The sequence below is a fragment of the Heliangelus exortis genome, chromosome 19 (assembly GCF_036169615.1).
Source record: "Heliangelus exortis chromosome 19, bHelExo1.hap1, whole genome shotgun sequence".
NCBI classification, from domain to species: Eukaryota; Metazoa; Chordata; class Aves; order Apodiformes; family Trochilidae; genus Heliangelus; species Heliangelus exortis.
The window spans coordinates 260,683-285,450 of NC_092440.1; the positions used below are offsets into that span (position 1 = coordinate 260,683).

A 24,768-nucleotide genomic window follows, 5' to 3' on the forward strand; every position below is an offset into this window, starting at 1 on the left:
GAGACACACACACACGGGAGGAGCGGGTGGCACCCCTGTCCCTGCCGGGCACCTGCACGGGAGCGTGCCGGGACGATGTCACGGGTGATGTCACACGTGATGTCACATCGCGACATGGCGTGGGATGCCAGGAGGTTGGGGGTGGGGTGGGGGCAGCCCTTCCACCACCACCCCACCCCCCCGTGCGGTGTCACTTGCTCGCGCGTGACCGGGGTGTGTGTGTGGGGTGGTGTCCCTTGCCCGAGCGTGACGTCAGGGCGGTGACGTCACACATGGCTACCGTCCCTTATGAGTGGCGTCGAGGAGAAGCCATACGCCCCGCCTGCCGCCCTTCGCTGCTGTGTAACGTCAAAAGCCACCACCCCTCGCGCGCAGCCCGCCGCGGTGACGTAACGGGCACCGCGATGACGTCAAGCCCAACCCGCCCTCCCACTCCGCCTCCCCGCCTTAACGTCTCTTGTGCGACGGTCCCTAACGGCCGCGGGCCGAACCATCTTGCTGGATGCCGGGGGGGGGAGGAGCGCTTATTCCCGGGGGACACCCGTCCTTCCGAGCGGTCGCCGACACCGGCCGGCCCGGTCCCGGTTCTTCTCAGAGGGCTGCGGCCATCGGGAGGGCGTCGGGGCGGGTCAGAGGGGATCCCCGTTGTGCAGCCTCACTCGGGGTCTCCCCGTTACCCCCCCTCCGCAGCGCTGTGGTAGGATCCATCGGGGCGCTTGCGCGGGGCGGGGCTGCGGGCGGACGTTGGGAGCGCGGAGGAGGAAGGCGAGAAAATGGCGTCGACGGGTGAGAGGGACGGGGGGGGTGAGGAGAGAGCCGGGCCGGGACCTCCACGGGGGTGAATGGCCGGAACCGGAGCGGCCTCCTCTCACCAGCGGCCCTCAGGAGGGGCCCGACCGGGAGCTGGGGCCGCCCGCGCTGAGGGCGGAAGGGCGTGGAGAGCGGCGGGGGCCGCGGCCCAGTCACGGCGGGGCGAGGCCCTGAGCCCCGCGGCCCTGTGGGGGTTCCTTCCTGGCGGGGCCGTCCTGGATCAACCCTTCCCAGTTCGTCTCGGTCCCTAAGGGGATCGGACCCCCCCCTCCGGTGTCCCCGTGTGCCCGGGTTGTGCCCCCGGGGATGGGTTGCGGGTTTGTGTGCTGCGGGGAAGGGGCTCGTGGGGCTCCAGATCCCATGGGTTCTGCTCTTCCTAGGCCCAAGGAGAGCTCTTTTCCCTCTTTTTTCCTCTCCTCTGGTGGCCGTTCAGGGTGGTTTCAGGTGCAGCTGTAATTTCTTTGAATAAAATGGGTGAAGCATCACAGAAGGAACCATCCTTTTGATAGCACCTGGGATACAAAAAGGTCAAAAAATGTGATTTTTTTTTTTTTTTTTTTTTTTTTTTAACCCCAGCAAAATCAACCTCAAAGTTGCCCTAAAGCCTCTCAGCCACACCACTCCACAAAGCGTCCCAAACCCTGGGGCCTGGGGGGATTTGTTTGGAGGAATGGTTGGTTTGGTGTTTTATTGTTTATTTTTTTAAAAAAGGAAAGTTATTAAAGCAAGGTGGACCGCTGGAATTATCAAAATGGGGTTTAAAAGTACAGCTGCCTTTCCACTTAATACATGGAAATGGAAATACAGGGAGCTGCTATTTTCAGCTGTGCTATTGTGCTCTTCAGCCTTGGGAAAGAGAAGGATGAAGATTAATTTCCCCCTGAAAATAAAAGCTCTGAGGTGGTTTTAACAAAGTGAACCAGAATATTTTTTTAAATTCTTTTTTTTTTTTTTTTTTTTTTTCTTTTTTTAAAATTTTGCCTGAATCCAAATCCCAGCAAATTTCAAGGGATTGCCGGAGACAGATTGCAAAATCCACACCTGCATTTAAAGCCTGCAGAGGGGAAGATGTGGTGTCTTGGTAGGGCTGTGGGAAAAGGGGTTTGATGGGGGGGGCTAAAAGCACACCAAGACCCCCAGCAGCAATTTGGGGGGGGTGGGGGTGGCGGGTAGGTTGCTGGGGGTCTGCCAGGTAGAGGACTGTGGTAACCCAAAGGGATGCAGAAAATGAGGATTAAATGGGGAATGTGGAAGTTTAGGGGGGGGCTGGAGGGGTGGTGGGAGAGGGAGGATGGGTGAGGGTGTTCATGGGCTTTACCACTCGGGGGGTTTAGCAGAGCTTAGAGCCTAGCTGGAGCCTGAAAATAAAATAAAAAAAGCCTGAGTTTAGTAAAGGGGTGTGAAGCACAACAAGCTGTAAGGGAGGCTTGAACACCTCCTGTGGTGTGTCTGGGGAGCAGGGAAGACTTTTGGGTGGCATGTCAGTGCCTTTTTTGTTGTGCCTGGGGTGTCAGTCCTCTGCCTTGTGTACTCCTGGGGCAGCAGGAGGATTGGAGTGATCCAGATCTGCCAAAAGTCACTGTCAGAGCTGCAGGCTCAGGGGAGGAAGAGCTGTGAGCTCACCTAGTGGGGGTTAGGAGAAGGAAAGCTTTGTTGGGGGTGAATCCATGGAGATTCTGGTGGATAGAAAGAATATTTTCCAAATCCTTCCTGGTGCTCCTTCCCCTTTGGTGGTGATAACGGTGTCAGAGAGGTCCAGACACCCCAGGAATGCCTGAAGGCTGTAGGAAAACATCAGATGGGTTCCTCATATTCATCATCTTCAGTTTTCTAACCCCAGATCAGGCTACCCTGATGATGAGAACACCAAAACCCAGCACAGGACTGAGAAGAGCTCTGCAAATTCCCCCTTTCTGCCTCAGCTCACACAGCAGATGCCACCAAGGGCTGAACTCAGTCCTGGGCTCTGTCCTTGGGACTTTTGGTGTCCCAGGAGAGGTTGAACCTGGCTCAGTTCATTCTCTCCAGCCATTTGGAGCTGCTTGGTGACTTTGAGGGAAAGCACAGGTTCAGGAGCTGTGTAATCCTCTCAAGCAGAGCCCTGGAACTGCCATGCAGACACATTTTCCACTCCCCCACCAGCAACCTGGTTCAGCATAGCTTTTTTTTCTCCTTGGTTTCTCAGGATTTTGGGTCTCTAAATCAGTCTCTTGGCATGGATCAGGGCTGTGGGGAAGGTGGAACCCTGCTAAGGGCCAAGTGTTAGAACTTTCCAGCCATTTGTTTGTGTCCTTGAAAGCTAAATAGGAAGAGGGAAGCCTGGTGGGTCCTGCAGACCCCAAACCCTTGCAACGTGACCCTTGGAAGCTGGGGGGTGGGGGTTATGAGTCTCAGCCCCTGTGTTTCTTTTGTTCCAAAGCACCCCCCTCCCCCCAGCCTCCCTGGGTGTCATCCAAGGTGGCAGTTAAATTACCATGGGGTCATTTGAGATCAAAGTTGCTGCTGCAAAGGGTGGGAACAATGAAGGGAAGAGGGGGTTTGTTTCCTTCAAAAAGGCTGAAATTTGCCTTTACCTTCCTCTCTTTTCAGACTGGATTACCAGTGGTTTATAGCAGGTCTTTCAAGCTGCAGGAGGAAATTCCAGCTGCTGAGCTCTTACACTGTAAATTTTGTTAAGCCTTTGTCAAACTTCTTTTCCCCCCCCCTCTTTTCTTTTGTTGCAGATTATAGTACCTATAGCCAAGCTGCAGCTCAGCAGGGGTAAGTAGCATTCTGCCCTTATTCTCTTTTTATTTTAAAAAGATGTAAGCTAAATGTATCAGAACTGTGATGTAGTCTTAAGATATCTTTGTAAATCCTACAGGTTTTAGGGTTTTTTTATCTTGTAGCCTTTTGGCATTTGGAGAGGGGAAAATTCTCCTGCCATTGACCTCCTGCACATTCTAAAATGTCTTTAAAATTCCTTCCACAGCTACAGTGCATATGCACCTCAGCCAGCTCAAGGATATGCACAGACCACCCAGGTAAAGCACAGCATGGCTTTAGCATTGCTGCTGAATCGTGTGTCTGCCTGTAAACTACCCAGGGCTCTGCCAGCCACCCCCCCCCAGAAAAAAAAAAAAAAAAAAAAAAAGCAGCAGTCTCAAAATGTGTCATTAAAAGTGGTCTTGTAGCTTCTCACCCATCCCAGAGTGCTTTATTCAAGGGAAAACAACCTCAGTGTCAAGGAGCCTTGAGTGTCCCCTGCTTTGGTAATCATCTCAGCCTGAGGGGGTTTGTTGGAGAGCCTCATGCTGGGGGTATCTTTTTGGGTGTAGGAGAGAAAACCCTGGAAAAAAAAAACCAAAAGAGGGAAGGAAAGATTGCTGCTTGTGAGGCGGCAGCAGTTGGACAAAGGGAGAGGAGGAGGGAAGCTTTTTTTATTTTTTTCCTGGAGGTATTGTTGCTACAACTCTTAATACCTTCACTTGGCTTGGCTGCAAAACAGTGATGGTCTTCAAGAGGTGAATTAAACCATGCTGATTGTTAATCCTGAGCATCCAGGTGACTAAACCCACATTTGTATACACACTCCAAATAATATTTTCAAAGGAAAACTTTTGTCCTCACAAAATGGGGTGGATTAATTCTCACCAGAGAGGTTTTTGAAGGGCAGATCCCACTGCCCAGGAGCACCTAAACCCCACCACGTCGTGGAGGAGCAGAGCTGAGCAGCTTCAAGTGGGTGAATTCTGGTTGGGTTCTGGCAACAGCAGTGCTGCCAGTGCCATGCTCCCTGCTGCTGCCTGCACCAGCTGGGCCCAGGCTGCCTGAATTCTGGTTCTTTGGCAGGGCCAGGAGGCTTTTTGGCCAAAATATCCACGTTACAGGAGGAGCACAGGGTCAGTCTGGGCATTTGAGTCAGCTTTAATGGCAGTGACAGTCATTTTTATTTTAAATAAGTGTTCTGAGACAGAATTATTGGCAGGACTGTGTGCTGCTTACATGGATGGATAAGGAGGTAAGGTGGCTGGCTCACCAGTACCACTGGCTTTGATCCCAAAAGGTTTTTAATTTCCAGGCTCCCAGAGGAGTCAGGAAATCCCTGGGAGGACCTGGAGGTTGGAGCAGTCTTTGTGCTGCTTCCTGAGCTGTCACTGGGGTTTCTCTAAAGCAAACCACTGGCTGCCCAGAGCTGGGGAAGGCTTCCATCCTGTTTGAGGTGTGTGGTAACTGCAGCACCAGCACCTCCACATTCATCCTAGAGTGGTTTGGGTGGGAAGGGACTTTAAAGCTCCCCCAGTGCCCCCCCTGCCATGGTCAAGGACCCCTCCCACAGTCCAGGGTGCTCCAAGCCCCATCCAACCTTCAACACTGCCAGGGATGGGGCAGCCACAGCTTCTGGGGGCAACCTGGGCCAGGGGCTCAGCACCCTCACACCAAAGAATTGCTTCCCAACATCTCACCTCAATCTTCCCTCCTCCAGTTTCAAGCCGTTCCCTTTCATCCTATCACTCTGTGCTCTTACAGAATGTCCTTCCCCAGCTTTCCTGGGGATCACCAGGGCAGGGGAGGAATAATCCAGGCTTGTCAGGGAGCTCCAGAGCTGCTCTCAGCATCTGTAACCACAGTTTGGGGGTGGGAAGTCCTTGGATGCATCTTGCCTATATAACCTCCTGAGTGGAGGTGAAAAATATTCAGAATAACTTAATGGAAACCTTGAATAGGTTTCCTCCAACCAGCATCAAAGCAGTTTTCTGCTGCAGTATAAGGTTTGGTTCACTGGGTGGAGTTCTGCCCTCTGAGTAGTCCCACCCCCAGGTTTCAGGGTCACCCTGGGGAGGTTCCTGTGGGTGTTGATGGGTGCCCTGGCAGTTCTGAGGAGCTGGATGCTTTCACCTTTTGCTTTATGCAGAACAGAAGTGTGTGTGTTTAATAATACACACAGAGAGGTGTTTTACTAAACCAGAAGTTCTATAATAAATTATTAAAAATAATTTATGAAGGGCAAATTAATTTTAAATTTATCTAAAATTATTTTAAAATAATTATTAAAAGCAATTTATGCAGAAATTATTAAGAGGCCATCCCTCCACTCCTGGTGTTGCAGAAACTGCCTTTGGGACTTTTTTTGCAGTGCTGACCTGAAATGGGTGGTAGCACCCAAACTTCGCAGCCTCAGATTGTTTTTCAATTGTGTGCCCCCCCCCACCACCACACCCCCGGGTCCCTCTCCACCACTCTATCCCTGTCACGGCTGTCAGTCACTTCTGGGGGCAGGAACTAACTCTGTGTTCCTCTTTGGAGCAGACCTACGGGCAACAGAGTTACGGGACCTACGGCCAACCCCCGGACGTCAGCTACACCCAGCCCCAGACCACTGCTACCTACGGGCAGACGGCGTATGCCACCTCCTACGGACAGCCCCCTGCTGGTAAGAGCCCTCCCAAAGCCCTGGGGGAGAGCTAAACCCTGGGCAGCCACAGCCCAAACCCTGCTGAGTTCCTGCAGACACTGCTGTGGGAAGAGCTCCCTTCTTCCAGAGCTTTCCTAGAGCCCAGGGCGTTTTGGAATGATGTGAAAATGTGTGTGTGGGGAGGGAGGAGTGAATAAACCTGCCTGCTCAGCTTTGTCAGGGAGGTTTTTGGGTGCTGGGGAATTAAGCAGGACTGTGTAGGGTCCCCAGCCAGGAGTGTCTGGTGGGGCTGCTCCTCACAACCCCCATCCTGAGTGCTTTGCTGGCCTGGAAACCCCACTGGGTGGCAGTCAGGGGTGCCCCTTCTGATATTGTGCTCTCTGCTTTTTGTCTTGTGCTTCCTCCACTAGAAGGGACCAGTCCAGGTTTGACCCTCCTGCTTATTCTTGCATGGGGAATGCTCTCTCATCCTGGCAGTGTTAGCCCTTTGGATGTTACTCAGTTTGAAGTCCAAAACCATCCAGCATTAGCACATGGTGACAGTAAAAATTTTGCCTTCCCCACCTCCCTGGAAAGCCTCCAGGTGACATCCTTTGGAGCTAAAAGCTCCTGAGCCAATAACAACAGCCACAGTCAAGCCAACCCCATTGCCCTTCCCTTTCCTAAAGGGTAAACTGCCTGGTTGGACATGGTCAGGACACCACCACATGCTCCCTCTTGGCTTTGGGATTCCAGCACGTGCCACGTGTTCATTAATGTGCTGGAAACTCTGCCAACATCCTGCTTTGGGCTGGAGTTTTGTACCTGCCAGTGTCTTGATGCCTAAAAGAAAACAACCGTTCAGTTCTGGTCCACTTAGAGTTGAGTATTCAGGAATCTTTGAAAAAAGCAGATTTTCCTCCCAGTAATGCCTTGGGGACCATTTTCTGCAGAGTCATCCTCTGCTCTCAGAGACATCAGAAATGTTTAATAAAGGGGGAGCTTTCTGAAAAATTTCCCAAAGCCAGGGAACAAGGAGGTGTCTGGCCACAGGAGCTGAGGAAAAATGTTTCACAGGGGAGAGAAAGAGTGGTGTGGGACTTAAAACATTGAACATCTTCACAAGAAGGAAAACTTCTGCCTGGCACTTAGCACAGACTGAGAGCCACTACCCTTTAGCCAGCATTACATAGGGTTATCTACAGGTTTGGGCTTTTTTTTTTTAATTTAATTTAAAACTTTATGGACATAAATTGGCAGACAGAAGGATTTGTGGACTCACAAAATTTCTTTCTTAAAAAATGTTTAGAGTATTTTAACTTCCTGCAGGAGTCACAGAAGTCTGTTTATATTCCTGCTTGTCCCTTAAGAGTACGTTTGCTGCAGGAATAATAATTTTAATCACCTTTTCTACACAGCTTGTAGTTTTTAGGCAAAAAAGTCCATTTTCTTTCCACCCCCGCAAAAAAAAAAAACAAACAAAAGGAAACTCAGGAAGCAGTCAAGTGAAAAAATCACATCAGGCTTTCAAGCAGGGTTTGCCTGTGTGTGTGTAGGACTGCTCTGTGGCAGAACTGTTGGTGTTCATCATCATCAAATGGTTTGGGTGGGAAGGGACCTTAAAGCCCCCCCAGTGCCACCCCTGCCATGGTCAGGGACACCTCCCACAGCCCAGGGTGCTCCAAGCCCCATCCAACCTTCAACACTGCCAGGGATGGGGCAGCCACAGCTTCTGGGGGCAACCTGGGCAACCAGGGGCTCAGCACCCTCACACCAAACAGTTTTAATATCTAATCTAAATCTCCCCTATTCAAATTTTAAATAATTTCCCCGTGTCCTCTCCCTGCACCCCCATGTCCATAGCCCTCCCCCAGCTTTCTTGCAGCCCCTTCAGATACTGGAAGGTTGCTCTGAGCTCACCTGGGAGCCTCCTCTTCTCCAGGCTGAACAACCCCAATCCCTCAGCCTGGCTTCCCAGGGAGCTGCTCAGCCCTCCGAGCATTTCAGTGGCTCCTCTGGACACCTTCCAGGAGCTCTGTGTCCTTCTGATGCTGGGGACTCCAGAACTGGACACAGAACTCCAGGTGGGGTCTGAGCAGAGCAGAGCAGAGCAGAGGGGGAGAATCCCCTCCCTTGCCCTCTGTCTGTGCTTCTTTGGATGCAGCCCAGGACCTGCTTGGTTTCTGGGCTCATGTTAAGCTTCTGGTCCACCACCCCCAAGTCCTTCTCCTCAGGGCTGCCCTCAAATCCTTTCTCCTCCCATTTGTGATGGCATTGCCTTGATGCAGAACCTTGTTGAACTCCCTGCAGTTTGCACAAGCCCACTTCTCCAGCCTCTCCAGGCCCCTCTGGGTGCCATGTTCTCCTCCCCAGGCTGGGTGCCAGGTTGTTTTTATTCCCTTTCCACCTCCCTCTCCTCCAGCAGCCAGACTGACAGTGCTTCCAGCCTGTCTCCCAGCCCAGGGAGCTGCCTGAGGCATACATCTTTATGCCCTAAGAGCTGTGCAGTTTTTGTGGTTGAATCTCAGTTTATTTTCCCCAGGCATTGCCTTTTTGTAGCAAAGGGTTGTCTGCAGTTATTTAAAAGCAAAGTGCCTTTTTATTTACTCTCAACAACCTATTTTGGGGGGGGTAAGATGCTGTTGTGGTCAGGGAAATTCAAATCCTGTGCAGATGAACCCCCTGGAGTGTTAGAGAGGTTCCTCTGTGTCTCTTCAAAGCCTCAGATGAGGCTCCTGGGCTGCCCAAAGTGAGATTTACTGCCCAGGCTGGGTTTCTTCCCTTCCTGAGGCTGCCAGTAAAGGTGTTTTGGAGTCACACAGTTGGTTTATTACAGAGAAAAGGGGTTCAGGCTCCTCTGCAGCTCCCTGGTGGCAGCTGGATTAGGGGATTAATCCATCAGCTCAGGGGTCAGGGTTTGCTCTGTTTAATCATGGCCCTGTATAAGCATGAATTACAAGAGTAAATAAAGAGCTGCATCTGTTAGGGTTATTGGCTTCCTAACAGTGTCCTTTGGGGGCAAAAGACATCATTTCAAAGGTCTGAGTAGGAATCTTCTTTAAGTAGCTCAGTGGGAGTGACTCTCTTAGCCCCTCCTTCTCTTTTGACCTCTGCAATTTCAGGTTATGTCTGGTTTACTTTTCTGATGCATTCAGAATTGGGAAAGAACACCCCCACAGCTGCCTCCACCAGCACAACCAAGTGCAATCTCCTGAACCCTCACTGCAGCACTCTTTGTGTTTGCAGACCCTTAATACTCCTCACATCAGGGAGAAGCCTCCAAAACCTGCTGCTTACTGCAGAATAAAGCCCTGGAGATCCACTCTTTTCAGTTGATATTCTCTTAGGGACCAAATCCTCCAAGCTTCCCCTCCACCTGAAGAGTTCCAAGACAGCAATAGGGGTTTGGCTTCATACTTGGAGAAGAAACTGAGCCACTTAACCAGGCTCCTCAAAGCAGGTTATCAAAAGTTCTTCTCTTTTTCTTGCAGATTGTGTTCTGCAGACTCACCCTTTAGCTTGCTAAGTGGTGAGGAGAGGAGGAGAGAGAACAAATACAGCCCTGGAGGATTGCCAGAGTACAACTTAAGTCCCTGAAGTGACAGTTGAGACCAAGGGAGGGGGCTGTTAAATCACTGCCTTGGCTTTTCCTGCTACAAACCCTTCCTTGCACGAGGGGAATGCTCCCTCTAGAGCTAAATTGTTAAAATTCAGGATTGTTTTTCCTTCCCTTTTATTCAGGTGACTGTGCAGAGCCAGGTGACAGCAAACTCTCCTTGCTTGGAGGGCTTTGTGCTCACAGCCTGGGGACTCAGAGAGACAAGAACAGCTCAGGGCAAGGCTGTGGCTTCAGGGACACAAATTGCAGGCTGTACTTTGGCAAGCAGGCTCCTTCAGTCAGTGGCCAGGCTTTGGCCAGCTCGAGGAAGGATTCTTTTAACTTCTGGTATTGTGCTCTCTGTGGAAAACACTGTGGTGTTTCAATCTGCAGACTTGTAATTTGTCCCAGGCTCTAAAACCGATGGTTTTTATCCTGTTTGGCATCATATGCTTCATCTTCCTCAGCAACATGCAGAACAGGACTTGGCTTTTCAGCCAACGTCTTGGCAAAGAAGAATTTTGACCAGAAAAACTGATTTTCTCGTGAGCCACGTGAGTTATTACCTGGTGGGAGAGCAGTTTGTGCTCCCACGTTGCTCTTTGCAGCTCAAGTTTGGGTTTTTAACCAACATGATCCACAAGCTTCCTCGTCTTGCTTCTCTTCCTCTTCCCTTGCTGTTGAGGGAGGAGGTGGGCAGGGTCCTGGTTTTGTGGCAGGGACAACCAGATGTGGAAGTGCCACCAAGCTCCAGGAGGGCACACTCTGCTCTGCAGGAAGGACTTCTGGTTTGCAGATTAAGGAATTGAAATAAAAAACCCACAGCAGAGTTTGCCTAAAATGCCGTAGAATGAGGAGGAAGAGGATGTCACAAATGGCCTGGATTTAATAAAACCAAGCAGTGGAGAAGCTGTTATCTTAACAGATGCAATTAAAATACATCAAGAATGCAGTTGGTTGCTCTTTGGCTGTCGATGTTTTGTATTTCAGTAAGTCAGCTTTACTCACAACATGTTTAATTGATCTTTTTTTTTTGTGAAAGTTTCTTTTTCCTGATCTTGCAAACCTGCTTGCAAGGTTCTTAACTCTAAAAAGCCACTGTTTTTACTGGGTTTACAGTTCACAAGCCCGTTGGTGGGGTAAATTACACACTGGTGGCTGCTGGAAAGATGAATTTAAGTGGAGCTGGTTTGGGATCTTGGACATTCCTCTGACATTGCTCAGAAATAAATGTATGGGCTCTAAGCTTTTTACCTAAAACTGAAATTGTATGAAAGGTGAAACATGAAACATCAGGAGCTGTTTCTTTTTTGACCTAACCCTTCAGTTAAAGCAAATGTAAAGTGCTTTTCTTTTGTTTCCAGATTTACTGATTTAAAATGAGACTTGGGAAGTGACTCAGAAAGACTTTGTCAAGTCAACCCAGTGCTGTTTCATGCATCTATTTTTTGAAAAAGCTGAGAGGATGAGGCTCTGCTTCTTAAACCAACAGATTTACTTTGCTTCAGGGCTCAGAGCAGCTTTGTTCAGTGTGCAGGAGCCGCTGTGTGCCTCAGCTTGCCCTTGACTCCATTAGCCCTGAGCTTCCTTTAGGAAGTAGCCTGTGGCTGGGTGGCTTCCAGCAAGCTCCTCGGAACCTGGTTTTTGGGAGCTGGGGGTGGATCTCTGAAGCAGTGGGGGTTAGATGATCATTTTTTGGGGGGAGGGGTTCTACCCGTGGGGGTTTTTGTGGCGGTGAAACGTCTGCTGCACCCATGGGCTGAGAAATCACCACCAGGAGCTCTACCTTCTGACCTGACCTGACCAGGCTGTCATCTCTTGTAGGTTACAGCACCCCAACAGCCCCCCCAGCCTACAGTCAGCCCGTCCAGGGGTACGGCACGGCCACCTACGACACCAGCACCGCCACGGTGACCACCACCCAGGCCTCCTACCCAGCACCCTCCGCTTATGGCACCCAACCTGCCTACCCGGCCTATGGGCAGCAGCCAGCAGCCTCAGCTCCCACCAGGTACAGCCTGGACCCCCCCCTCTGGGTGGGCTCTGCCCTTGGGGGGGAGCCCCACCACCCACCAGTTGAACTGGGACCTGTGGGTGAAACTGACACTTCACGTCTTGCTTGAGCCATGCTCCCGCCACGTCCCATCCTGCCTGGTTCAGGGCTGGGGGAGGGGGTGTGGGTGGGATCTGCTCCAGCATAGTGAGTCAGAGGAGTGGCAGGGAGATGAGGGGAACAACCAGGCAGCAAAACCAGGTTCTCAGCTCAGGGTGTAGGACAGAAAAGGGAGCAGCCTGGTCTGATCCGGAGTCGGGGGGTCAGGCAGGATACTGTTCTGTACTGTGACTGCCTGCTCATGCTGTAGGCAATTTCCTTTTTAAATCTCTCGTTTCTGGGCACTGTCAGTAGTATATTTAGTTTAATTGTTTGCTCAGGATATGAAAGAATCAGAATGCATAATGGAAATTTTCTTAGTGGTGAGTTAAAAGATTTTTTTTCCTTTACCTGATGTTTGTAGCAACCACTCCAGCAAGGAAGGGTGGAGCTTGGCACAGCTCTGTCTCTCTCTGTCAGGTTACACTTTGAAGTAGGAATCCTGACATCATTAAAGTATTTTTCCCAGCTTGTACAGCAAAAGTAGCTTAGCTCTTCTTACCCTACTCTGACAGGCACTCAGAGATTACAAAGTGTGGGACAAACATAAAAGAACAGGAGGTGTGAGTCACATGCAAAGGATTCTCTTTTTTTTCAGGCCTCGAGCTAGTTCATACTAAACACAGAATCCCAGCGTGGTTTGGGCTGGAAGGAACCTTTAAAGGTCATCTGGTCCCACCCCCAATGCCCTTTCCCTTTCATGGGATAACCTATGTGGGGCAATATCTGCTTGCACAGGATTCCAGCCCAAACAATGGGGCATTGAACTGGCAACCTTTGCTGGCTACTGCTTTGGGGCTAATCCTTTCCAAGTGTTGTGCAAAAAGCAGCTCAGGCTGCCCACCTCTTCCCTGCCCCTTTTGTGTCTGTCCTCCACCCAATTCCAGGGCCAAAGTCTAATGAGTCCCTCACCCTTGAGTTTCATAATGAGCAGAAGCTGCCCTGCTCTGTGCTCTCTGGTCAGGGTGCAGCCCAGTCCTTCTCTGCTGGCAGGAGACTGTGCAAACACCCCCCCCAGCAGGTGCTAAAATGTTCAGAGTGTTTAATAACTATATGGGAGTTGTTGCCAGAGCCAGACACTGATGTGGTGCCAGCTTGTAATGCTGCCCAAAGAGATAGGGCCTGGGGGTGGGTTCTGAGCACCTGCCTCCTCCCAGAGGTCATAGAATCATTCAGGTTGGAAAACTCAACCCCACTGTGCCCACTAAACCATGTCCCAAAGTGCCACATCTACATGTTTTTTTAACATCTCCAGGGATGATGGGGACTCCAGCCCTTCCCTGGGCAGCCTGGGCCAGGCCCTGACAACCCTTTCCAGGGAGAAATTCTTCCCCAGCTCCAACCTAAACCTCCCCTGGCACCACTTGAGTTGTGCCAAAAGTTCCTCTTGTCCCATCCCTTGTTCCTTGGGAGCAGAGCCCGACCCCCCCTGGCTCCAACCTCCTCTCAGGGGGTTGCAGAGAGCCAGAAGGTCTCCCCTCAGCCTCCTCTGCTCCAGGATCAGCACCCCCAGGGCCCTCAGCTGCTCCTGGGCAGACTCCTGCTCCAGACCCTTCCCCAGCTCCGTTCCCTTCTCTGGACACTCTCCAACCCCTCAATGTCCTTCTGGTCCAGAGGGGCCCAGAACTGACCCCAGGATTGGAGGTGCAGCCTCAGCAGCACCCAGCACAGGGGCACAACCACCTCCCTGGTAATTGCTGATGCAGGGGTGAGAGTTTTGCACTTTTCTCATTCAATTTTGCTCCACAGACCCCAGGATGGCAGCAAACCAGCAGAAACCAGCCAGCCCCAGTCAAGTACAACAGGCTACAGCCAGCCCAGCCTGGGCTATGGTCAGAGCAACTACAGCTACCCCCAGGTGCCTGCCAGCTACCCCATGCAGCCTGTCACTGCCCCACCATCCTACCCCCCCACCAGGTAATTCTGTCCCCTGCCCCCCCAACTCAGTCCTCGTGGATTAGCGTCGGCAAAAATAAAAATCTGTAGGAGAAGAGAGAAAAAGGAGGCTTGGTGTCCTGGGAGGGGGGGGAGATGTGGGTTTTTTGGAGGTTCTGCTTGTTGTAGGCAGACTGAGGCTATGAGCACGGGGGTGAACACGCCTGCAGTGGCAGCATGTGACAATGACAAATTTGAGGCATTTCTTAGATACAGAGTGTATTGTAGGAACCTTTGCTGCTTCCTTGTACATGGCTTTGGTGAGAGGCTCACCTTTTCCCCCAGGGTGTGTTGAATAAGCTGATGGTGATTTCTAAAGTGTCTGAAAGGCTGAGGGGGAACTGTTCTGTCAGACAGTTCAGTGCCCAGGTGGAGGAGGAACCTCTTCACTCAGTTTGGCCCTGGCACTTCTGCCTCTTCCTAGAGGCACAAATAAAAGAGTGAATAGTTCCATGGATTTTGCTTTGAGCAGTCTGTTTTGTCTCCTGCCACCAGACTGACCTCCCCAGGATGACTTCAAACCTTTTTAAATGGTTTACAGCAACACATATGGCTTTTAATTGCATTACCTTCTAGTGTGAGCCACTTCTGCAGCCCACTGCACATGGCTGAATTCATAGAAGTTACAGAGTCCCAGACTGGTTTGGGTGGGAAGGGACCTTAAAGATTAATCAGTCCCAACCCCCATTCCATGGTCAGGGACCTCTCCCCCAGCCCAGGGTGCTCCAAGCCCCATCCAACCTTCAACACTGCCAGGGATGGGGCAGCCACAGCTTCTGGGGGCAACCTGGGACGGGGGCTCAGCACCCTCACAACAAACAATTTTTCCTTGCTGTCTGACCTAAATCTACCCTTTTCCAGTGGAGTTTCATCTCTGCAATGCTTTTCTCTTCCAGCTACCCATCCACACAGCCAAGCAGTTATGACCAGAGCACTTACTCCCAGCAGAGCACCTACGGGCAACAGAGCACCTACGGACAGCAGCCCAGCTATGGCCAGCAGAGCAGCTATGGGCAACAGCCCCCCCCAACCAGTTACCCACCCCCCACAGCCTCCTACAGCCAGGCCCCCAGCCAGTACAGCCAGCAGAGCAGCAGCTACGGCCCACAGAGTGAGTGCAAGGGGTGGAGAGGGGCAGCCTCCTGGCTCTTGGTCTTCTTTTGGGTGTAAACCTTGCAGCTCTGGAAGGCAGAGCCTCTGCTGCACTGGAAAAAAGCATCTGGGGTGGTTGCCAGGCTCCCCTCAGCCTGGGGAAGGGGAACTGGGGGGAGAAGGAGGGTGAGAAACACAGAAGCATTTAAAAGTTGTTGTGGGGAGTGGGCCAGGCTGGGGGGGGGGGTGTATGGTTTGGGCAGCAGCAGCTCTGCAGAGTTGGGTTTGGTGGGACCTACTGGGAAACTGGATAATGGCAACAGGAAGGGCACAGGTCTCCTTAAATTAATGCTGGAGCAAAGGATTGTCATAATTACAGAGAAGAGGAAACTCTGGGGGGGACCTTAGAGCAGCTTCCAATGCTTGAAGGGGCTGCAGGAAAGCTGGGGAGGGACCTGGGACAAGGACAGGGAGGGATGGGATGAGGGGGAAGGGTTTGCAGCTGGGAGAGGGGAGATGGAGAGGAGATGTTGGGGAAGGAGAAATTGTTCGGGGTGAGGGTGCTGAGCCCCTGTCCCAGGTTGCCCCCAGAAGCTGTGGCTGCCCCATCCCTGGCAGTGTTGAAGGTTGGATGGGGCTTGGAGCCCCCTGGGCTGTGGGAGGTGTCCCTGACCATGGAACGGGGGTGGGAATGGATGAGCTTTAAGCTCTCTCCCAGGATTCTCTTTGGATGCTGCAGACAGGTGTGAAAAGGCTTTAAAAAGGGGACAGGTGGTTTCCAGCCACTCCTGCCTCCAGCTCCCTCTAACATTTTGCTTGCAAACTTCCTCAGGTTCCTTCCGTCAGGACCATCCCAGCAGCATGAATGTTTATGGACAGGAATCTGGAGGCTTTTCAGGCCCAGGAGAGAACCGGAACATGAGTGGCCCTGATACCCGGGGCAGGGGAAGAGGGGGATATGATCGTGGAGGCATGAGCAGAGGTGGGCGGGGAGGAGGACGTGGTGGAATGGGGTAAGAGCAAATCTTTTCTCCTTTTCTCTAATTCTGGTTTACCTGTAGGATTTGAAATGGAAAAGAAGGGACTGAAAGGTTGACCTTCCCAACGGTACTTCCATGGGGAAACAATATTGCTTCTCAGCCATGGAAATATTCTCCTAAAGGGAAACAGGAGCAGGATCTATTGGGGTATTTGGTTTGGGTTTGGTTTTTTTTTCATCCTGCAGGTGGTTGGGGTCCCTGGGGAGGGAATTGGGGATATTGCTAAACATGGAACTTTCAGCTCCCTTCGTGGTCACCCAGAGGTGAAATCCTCTGCAGGGTTTAACCATAACTCAGGATCGAACACACACAAACCTCCCACCAGGGCCAGGGCTCACTCCCTGTGCCTGGGCAGTGGGAATCTTGACAGTCCAGGTATGTACAAGGCAGAAACCTCCCCTGTTCAGACTCTTCACCTCAGCAGTAGCACATCAGTGTGTGCCTGAGGCAGATTGCTGCTGTCACAGCCAGGGCTCTGAGTGATCACAAACACTCCGAGCTTGGTTGGAGCCTGAAGAAAGACCCTGAAAATGTAGAGAGCTCTGACTGGGCTCCCAGGCCTGCTCCCCCTTGGAGCATTCAGGTGCTCTAAATCAGTTTGGCCATTTTAACTGATGGCAAAACCTGATTTGGTTCAAACCTCTCTGCCTTCAGCTCAGCAGCGTGTCTCCCTCTCCAGTGATGTTTGTTTTGCTAGTGGTGAGGAAGGAGAACTGGTCCCAAAGGCTCCTCCAGAGCAGGAGGCTGTGGCTTTGTGTGTGTTCCATCCCTTCTCACTGTCCTGCAGAGCTATGCAGAGTGTCCCTGGGGGGTAGGCAGGAGGTGTGGGGCTGGGCAGGGTACCTGGAACAGCAGCAGAGGCAACTTCTGAGGGGGTTTTAGAACCAGTTTGGTGATCTGTACTCCCATTCTGCATAGCTCTGTCAAAATAAAGTGGCCTGAAATCTTTATCAGAGAAATCCAACTCCCTGGAAACAGCAGAAAAAAGACAGGCTTGTGTCAGAACACACCCAGCCTGAATTGGCTTGAGTGGAACAGAGTTCCCTGGTTCTGCATAAAGATTTCACCCATGGACGTATTTCTTGATCTCTAATGGTTTAAAAGTAGATGCAGGCACTTGAAATGTCAATCATCACATCTTCAAATTTCTTAGCCCCCTTCAGACCTCCTTCTGCCAAAGGTTTGCCAACCTCTCTCTCTTTGATTTCACTCCCTAATCCAAGCTTAAATTGCCCACCTAGTGATTCCTCCCCCACGATTTTCCCTGGAAAGGGGTCCCCTGGGGCAGGTTTTCTGCTGTCCCTAGCAGAGGTGCCCTCCTTTGAAGGCCAGGGGCAGGCAGGGGAACTTGGCCCTTATCATGCTGTGGTGATGGATTTCAGTGTCTCCAGCAGGTAAGGAGCTCGATGTTCTTAACGTGCCCTTTTATCATTGACTCAATTATTTTATATTTTCCTTGGCTGTTCAAACGTGGAAACTTTTTAACATGCTTTGTCGCATTTATATGCTACAGGTTACAAAGTGAGAGCCTTGTAAACACCTCAGTACTTAAAAAGTACTCAGTACTCAGCCGGCAGCATAATGAAAAGTGGGACTAGACACGGTGTCCATATGGAGAGGAAAAAAATATACATAGGATATATATATATTTTTTTTTTTAACCAAATGTATTGATTGTATAAACGGAATCCTTCTGTAACTTTGGTAACTGCCTACGTGTTGTTTGGTAATAAAACCAGAGGAGGTATACTACTTTAGAATTGTGTAACGTTAACAACAACAAAAAAAGTGTAAACGTGTGTGTTTTAGAGAGGCATTACATAAACGGTGTGTACTTTTAACTGAGAGGAGGAGAAGCTGCATGCAACAGCTTGAAAACTGTGTATTGACAACTTTTTTTTTTTCTCCAGTATTAGAGGTGCAATACTTGCTAGAAAACAGACAGTGCTCTCCCTCCTCTGCTCCTCTCTTGCCAAACGAAATTCGAAAGGAAAAAAAAAATAAACAAAAAGAAAAAAACAAAAGGAAAAGCAAGAATCATCCAATCCTTTCCAGGTGGCATTTCCCTAATTCCTCAGCTTTTTCAGGCTTTTGCCTCCATGAGCCATCCTGCTCTGTGTCCACAAAGCTGCACCCCAGGCCCCCCGAGCCCCCCCTGTACTCTGTAAGTTCTCCCTTCCGCAGAGACTTGTGAAATTCAGACCTGAATGTATGGCTTTATACCCAGGGTTCAAGCAGAGAAATGTCAGCTGAACTGTGTTGTAGGTCTTGCGTGTGGTTGTCTCCTGCTTTTATTTCTTTTTTCATCTTTTTTTTTTTTAAACTGTTAATGTCAGGGAACCCACGGGCTCGTTACGCTCCGGCGCTGCCAGAGGCTGAGGGTGCACCTTTATGTACACGCAGAGGGGAGGGAGTTGACCAGCCAACAACCCCACTAAAGCAAAAAAAAAAAATCCCAACAATTCCTAACAGTCAAAACAACTCTTTTTTTTTTTTTTTTTTTTTTTTTTTTTTTTTGGCTAAGTATTGCACTGCTAATACCCTTACCAAGTCATGCAAGGGTACCAACAGCAAAAGTGGTGTCTAAAAACCAAGCGAGGTTGCGTTATATGGAAAGGAAATTTGAGCAAGCTGCCCTGAAGAAAGGCAGAGTGCCGAGATGAGAGAGAGCCAGACAGATGCATTGTTTGGAGATGTTTAGCCAGTGCCCTTCTTCCCAGTGAGCCACAGAGGCTCCGAGAGGTACTGGCTTTGTAAAGGGAAAGGCCTTCATTTCTTCGTTTATCCCCCCAGCAGCGCTGGAGAGCGAGGTGGCTTCAATAAGCCTGGTGGTAAGTTTTTGAGCATTACAATGGATAGTGTTAAAAAAAAAAAAAAATGATGATGATGATGATGATGATGATGATGAAAAAAAAATGGCAGTCAGTTTGTAGAACAACAAAAGTGTAAATTTTTATTAGTTTTTAAGTGGTTAAAAATGAAACATATGCAACCAGACTCTAATGGGTACTGCCGGCGATGCCAGGGGTATGTGGTTACAGGACATAGGGTGACATGGAAGAATTGAGCAACCACTTCTGTAATTTGGGGAGAATAAATGGTTTGGATTTAATATTTTTTTATTATTATTATTTTTGTTTTGTTTTTTCTTTAAAGTAACTTTTTTATTAATGAACATAAAACCCATTGGCCTGGTAAAGCATTAAAAAAACCAAAACAAAAACAAAAAACAAACAAAAAAAAACAAACAAAAAAAACCCCAAACACCCCAGTGTAATAGTGGTTAATGGTTGGAAAGGCTGCTAAAACTAGCAACCTGATCACCCAGTAAAGGTGCAGTGCTGCTGTTTGCAGTGCAGGAGTTTAACCAGCGCCATGGAATGGTGGTTATAAAGTAGCTAGTGTTGTGTGTGTCAGTTCTGCAGCCTGCACCTCAGGCACTAACACAGCTTCTTGTGCTTCTTTCCTACCTGGCAGGACACATGGAAGAAGGACCCGACCTTGATTTAGGTAATGGTATGGGGGAAATGGAGATGTCTCTGCTGGTTCCCTGCTCTGGGTGGGGCAGAAGGTCTGGGAGATGTTGCCCTTCTGTAGGAGCACGGGGGTGCTCCACCCTTTGCCATTCCATTTCAGACTGGCACAGGCTGCCCAGAAACCCTGTGGCTGCCCCATCCCTGGGGGTGTTCAAGGCCAGGCTGGATGAGGCTCTGAGCAACCTACTCCAGTGGGATGTGTCCCTGGCCATGGCAGGGAGGTTGGAGGAGATGAGCTCTAAGGTCCATTCTAACCCAAACCATTCTATGATTAATTTCTTGATTCCTGGTTTATCAAATAGGTTTAAGCTGTATCTTAGGAAGAAGTTCTTCAGTAGAAGGGTGGTGAGACTCTGGGACAGCCTGCCCAAAGGAGCTGTGGCTGCGCCCTCCCTGGAGGTGTTCAGGCCCGGGTTGGATGGGGCTTGGAGCAACCTGGGCTGGATTAGAGGTGTCCCTGCCCATGGCAGGGGGGTTGGAGATGAGCTCTAAGGTCCCTTCCAACCCAAACCATTCTATGGTTTTATTTCTTGATTCCTGATTCATTAGAACTAGACTGGTGGCAAACCACACATCTTGTAGCAAGGGGGGGGGGTTGGTCTCTGCTCCCTAGTAACAAGCAGCAAGACAAGAGGAAATGGCTTCAAGTTGCCCAGGGGAGGTTTAGGTTGGAGCTGAGGAGAAACTTATTCACTGACAGGGTCATGAAACACTGCCTGGGGAGGGGGCTGAATTCCCGTCCCTGGAGGGGTTTCAGAGCCCTGGAGATGTGGTGCTGAGGGATAGGGGTTAGTGCTGGGCTGGGCAGAGTTGGGTTCATGGTTGGACTTGGATGATCTTAAAGCTCTTTCTACCAGAATGATTTTGTGCTTGTGAGACTCTTCCCCTCCTCCCCCCGTGGGCTTTGGGGGAGCCACCCCTGGGCTCTGGCTCAGCAGAAAGCCCTTTGCTAGCAGCCTCACCCCAGAACTTGTGCACAGCAGCCTCTCCTGCTGCCACCCTGCCCTGTGACCCTGCAGCTCCTTTCCTTCCTGCTCCTCAGGCAGGAATGGGAGTTCTGCATCAGCCTTGCAGGAAAGAGGGGGTCAGCACAGCCAGGAGGTTCTCCTGGTGCTGGGTGTCCATGGCAGGAGAAGCAGCAAGGCCAGCTCAGCACCTGGGCAGCTGCTCAGCACCAAGTTTTTTTTAGTCATTCCATAAATCCCCTGATTGGGAGTGAAGCCATAGCTGGCTGAGGGGATGCAGAGTTCTCCCTCCTGTTTTGTCACCATCTCCTGCCTGCCCTGACAGCCTGAATTGTCTCCTAGGCCCACCTATGGACCCAGATGAGGACTCAGACAACAGTTCAGTGTACGTGCAGGGACTCAATGACAATGTGACCCTGGAGGAGCTGGCAGACTTCTTCAAACAGTGTGGAGTTGTCAAGGTGAGGAGCAACCTCCAGCAGGTAGGACAGGAATGGATCACCCACCTTCTCCCCCCCACATTCCTGGGAGCTGGGTAGGTTGGGAAGTGGGATGAGCAGAACCTTTTGTCCTGTGGGCTTGTGGAAAAGAACAAGCACTTGTGGCCACAGAGGAATCCTGTCCCTGAGGATCTGGTGGGACATGTGAGGGGTTGGGGAGGTGTGGAGGGCAGAGGAGGAGGATGGGGAGGCTGCAGCTGGGTCTAGGCAGCTCCATACTGGGCCATTTCCTTCATTTGCTGGGTTGTCCAGGCAGTTACTGCCAGAGTTGCCATTTCTCCTGCCACCAAGTCTCCAGAATGCTGCTCAGTTGTCTCAAGAGCAGAAGAGAGGAGAGCAAATCCCCACCCAGCTTTTGAGGAGATGGGACTTGAGGTGACATTTTGCTGTCCTTCCAGATGAACAAGAGGACCGGGCAGCCAATGATCAACCTCTACATTGACAAAGAAACTGGGAAACCCAAAGGAGATGCCACGGTGGCTTATGATGACCCCACTACTGCCAAAACAGCCATTGAATGGTTTGATGGTGAGGAGACTGGGGGGACTGGGATGGGTTCTTGTCCCACTCAAGGCAGCACTTCCATCCTCAGTGGGTGTAGAATCGTTGAAGGCTGCCTCGAGGTGGTCAAACTTCATAGATTTCCAAGTTGGAAGGGACCTCAAGGGTCATCTGGTCCAACTTCTGCTGAAGAAGTTCCTGGTTTTAACTGGGACAGGTGTGGTGCTTGTGGTCTGTGGTTGCCCTCAGTTACCTGGGCATCTGTCACCTGCTGTCTCCCATCCTGGGAGTTTCCGCAGTCCCACGGGTGAAATTTTGCCCTTCTGGTCTCTCTGACACTGGCAAGGATTGGGAGTGGTTGTGTGGGACACTGGGACCTGGGGACGTGCAAGATGGTGACACTCCTGCCTCTTGTCTTCCTCCTAGGGAAGGATTTCCAGGGGAGCAAGCTCAAAGTGAGCTTGGCACGGAAGAAGGGCCCCATGAACAGCATGAGGGGTGGGATGGCCCCCCGGGAGCAGCGGGGAATGCCCCCCCCTCTCCGTGGAGGTACCTTCCAAACCCCCCCAGCTCCCCAAAGGGCCCAGCCCAGCCTCTTCCCTCTGCCCTGCTTGGGTGCCTCCTGGGATTAACAGAACCTTCCCTGCAGGTCCGGGAGGACCTGGTGGCCCCGGGGGGCCTCCGAGTGGCCCCATGGGCAGGATGGGAGGCAGAGGTGGAGACAGGGGTGGCTTCTCCTCCAGAGGACCACGAGGATCCAGGGGAAACCCCTCCGGCGGGAGCGTCCAGCACCGAGCTGGGGACTGGCAGTGTCCCAACCCGTGAGTATCCAGCCTGGCACAGCCTGGCACCTCGGTGGGCACTCCAGCTGGGGGGACAACAGCCCCAGCTCTCACCTGGGAGGGGGTCTCACCATTCCCAGGTGCTGGCTGGCATAAAGAAACCTTTCCCAGAATAACGTGCTGGGCTCTCTGGGGAAGGTCTAGAGCGGGGAGGGACAGTGGGACAGTGTCACTGCTGGGGTGCCTGCTGACCAGCTTTGGTGTCACCTCATGCTCTCCAAGCAGCTCTTCCCAGTGTTACCCAGTTGGTAACTGGTGTTTTCACCCAGGGGCTGTGGAAACCAGAACTTCGCCTGGAGAACAGAGTGCAACCAATGCAAGGCTCCTAAACCAGAAGGGTTCCTCCCACCCCCCTTCCCCCCTCCAGGTAGGTGCGTGTGGAGCTCATGGCTGCAGGCCTGGGTTTGGCTCCTCGGGGAATGAGATCCTTGGGGACAGGTTTTGGGATCCTCAAGGAATGACTTGAGGTTCTTTAGGGAGTGGTTTTGGGCTCCTCAAGAAGTGACCTGGGGCTCGTCAGTGGTTTTGGGCTTCTCAGTGGAGAATGTTGCCTTCCCATGGAGTGGCTGTTCCCATCTCTGAGAGCTCCCAGGATTTGTGTCACCTCTGCTGTGTCATGGTGGTGGCAGCACCCTGCCCTGCACTCCCCAGCTCTCCCAGCAATGCTGGGGCTCTTCTTGGGACCATCCTCGGCACCATCCTCGGTTCCCCAAGGAACCTCCTCACCAGGAGATGCAGGGTGCTGCCCTCAGGGGCCACCTTGAGGTGCTCCCAACTGCTCCTGGACCTCCTTGGGGGTGGGGGGGGGCTGCAGGACTGGATCCTCCCCCTCCAACCCACCCACCCACCTCAGGGTGCTCTGAGTTTTTTTTCTCCTCTCTCCCAGGTGGTGACCGTGGGCGAGGTGGCCCTGGGGGGATGCGAGGTGGGCGAGGAGGTGGCCTGATGGACCGGGGGGGACCCGGTGGCATGTTCAGAGGTGGCCGTGGTGGTGACAGAGGTGGCTTCAGAGGAGGCCGGGGGATGGATCGAGGGGGCTATGGAGGAGGAGGACGGCGAGGAGGAGGAGGAGGTGGTGGTGGTGGTGGAGGTCCTGGGGGTCCCCCGGGCCCCCTGATGGAGCAGATGGGAGGTGGAGGCAGAGGCGGACGGCGCGGAGGAATGGGGAAGATGGACAAGTAAGTATGGGGGGGTCCTGGGAGGGGGTGGGGGGTGGCCCTGACACTGGGGAAGGGGACAGGGTGGCACTGGGGATGGGGGGGAAAGGGGTTATGGGCTGAGAGGTGTGGGGGGTTATGGGGAAAGTGGAGGGGAGGGCAAGGGGTGAGGGAGGAATGGGGTGAGGGGTTATGGGGGGGCAAGAGAGGGGGTTGAGGGGTTATGGGGTGAGGGGGATGAAGGGGTTGGGAGGAGGAGGAGTTGTGGGGCAAGGAGGGAGGGCAAGAGGTGAGAGAGGGGAAAGAGGGGAGTGGGGTGTGGAGTTACGGGGGCAAGAGAGTGTGGGGGGAGGGGTTTATGGGGCAAGTGGGGGGGTGAGGGGGATGAGGAGGATGGAAGGAGGGATTTGGGGGGGCCAGGTGGGATGGGGGAGGGGAGGGAGGGATTTGAGGGAGGATGGGAGGAGGGGTTATGGAGCAAGAGGGTGGGGGGGCAAGGAGGGAGTTAGGGGGCAAAGGGTTACAGGGCAAGGGGGGGCAGGAGATAAGGGGTGTGGGAGGGCAGTGGGGCAAGAGGGTGATGGGGCAGATGGTTTGAGGAGACCTCCCTGTCCCGGGGATCGCAGGCACTGCTCTGACCCCTGTTCCCCCCCCCTCCCCACAGGGGTGAGCACCGCCAGGAGCGCAGAGACCGACCCTACTAGCACCGTGACCCCCCCCCCCCTCCCCTCCTCACATCCTCACCCCACCCCCCGGAGCTGCATTTCCTACCAGATTTATTTTTTAAAACCAGAAAAAAAAATGTTTTAAATTTATAATTCCATATTTATAATGTTGGCCACAACATTATGGTTATTCCTCGTCTGTACTTTAGTATTTTTCACCGTTTGTGGAGAAACATTCAAGCCAAGTTCAGCCGTAGCTGCCGAGGTGTTCCCCCCCCCCAACCCCCGACTTTCTCCTCCCTTTAAAACCGGTTGTTACGAAGCCCCCCCTCGCCCCCCTCCCCTCCTGCGAGCATGCTGCCCCCTACCCCCCCGCCGGCTGCGACGCTGTTAACGGTTGTGACGGTTTTTTTTTTAAATAAAATTCCCGATGTTTATAACCGAACCGCTGCGGGGCTTTCACTTGGTCCTGCCTGGGGCGGGGGACACACACACACACACAGCACATCCCCGTTGTGGAGGTCGGGGATGTCTGCAGCTGCCGGGCTCGGTGCATCCCTCTGCCTCACTTTCCCCACCTGCCCCTCCAGGGAGCAGCGGG

At 52.0% G+C, this 24,768-nt stretch overlaps 1 protein-coding gene across 5 annotated transcripts; it reads left to right on the forward strand.

The window, feature by feature from the left end:
* The first annotated feature begins 487 nt into the window (after positions 1 to 487).
* Positions 488 to 24,612, forward strand: EWSR1 (EWS RNA binding protein 1). Of its 5 annotated transcripts, none has more exons than XM_071763452.1 (18): positions 488 to 786; positions 1,809 to 1,891; positions 3,534 to 3,570; positions 3,782 to 3,833; positions 6,100 to 6,223; positions 11,607 to 11,793; positions 13,684 to 13,851; positions 14,766 to 14,980; positions 15,794 to 15,974; positions 18,795 to 18,832; positions 19,479 to 19,511; positions 20,845 to 20,963; positions 21,401 to 21,530; positions 21,930 to 22,052; positions 22,153 to 22,324; positions 22,615 to 22,712; positions 23,232 to 23,523; positions 24,167 to 24,612. In XM_071763452.1, the coding sequence occupies exons 1-18, from the start codon at positions 503 to 505 to the stop codon at positions 24,204 to 24,206; spliced, it is 2,376 nt and encodes a 791-aa protein (XP_071619553.1). In that variant the 5' UTR covers positions 488 to 502; the 3' UTR covers positions 24,207 to 24,612. The 5 variants fall into 5 exon arrangements, with proteins under 5 accessions (XP_071619553.1, XP_071619554.1, XP_071619555.1 ...); XM_071763453.1 differs by having other exon boundaries at positions 18,798 to 18,832; XM_071763454.1 differs by lacking the exon at positions 1,809 to 1,891 and having other exon boundaries at positions 702 to 786.
* The last annotated feature ends 156 nt before the right edge of the window (positions 24,613 to 24,768 follow it).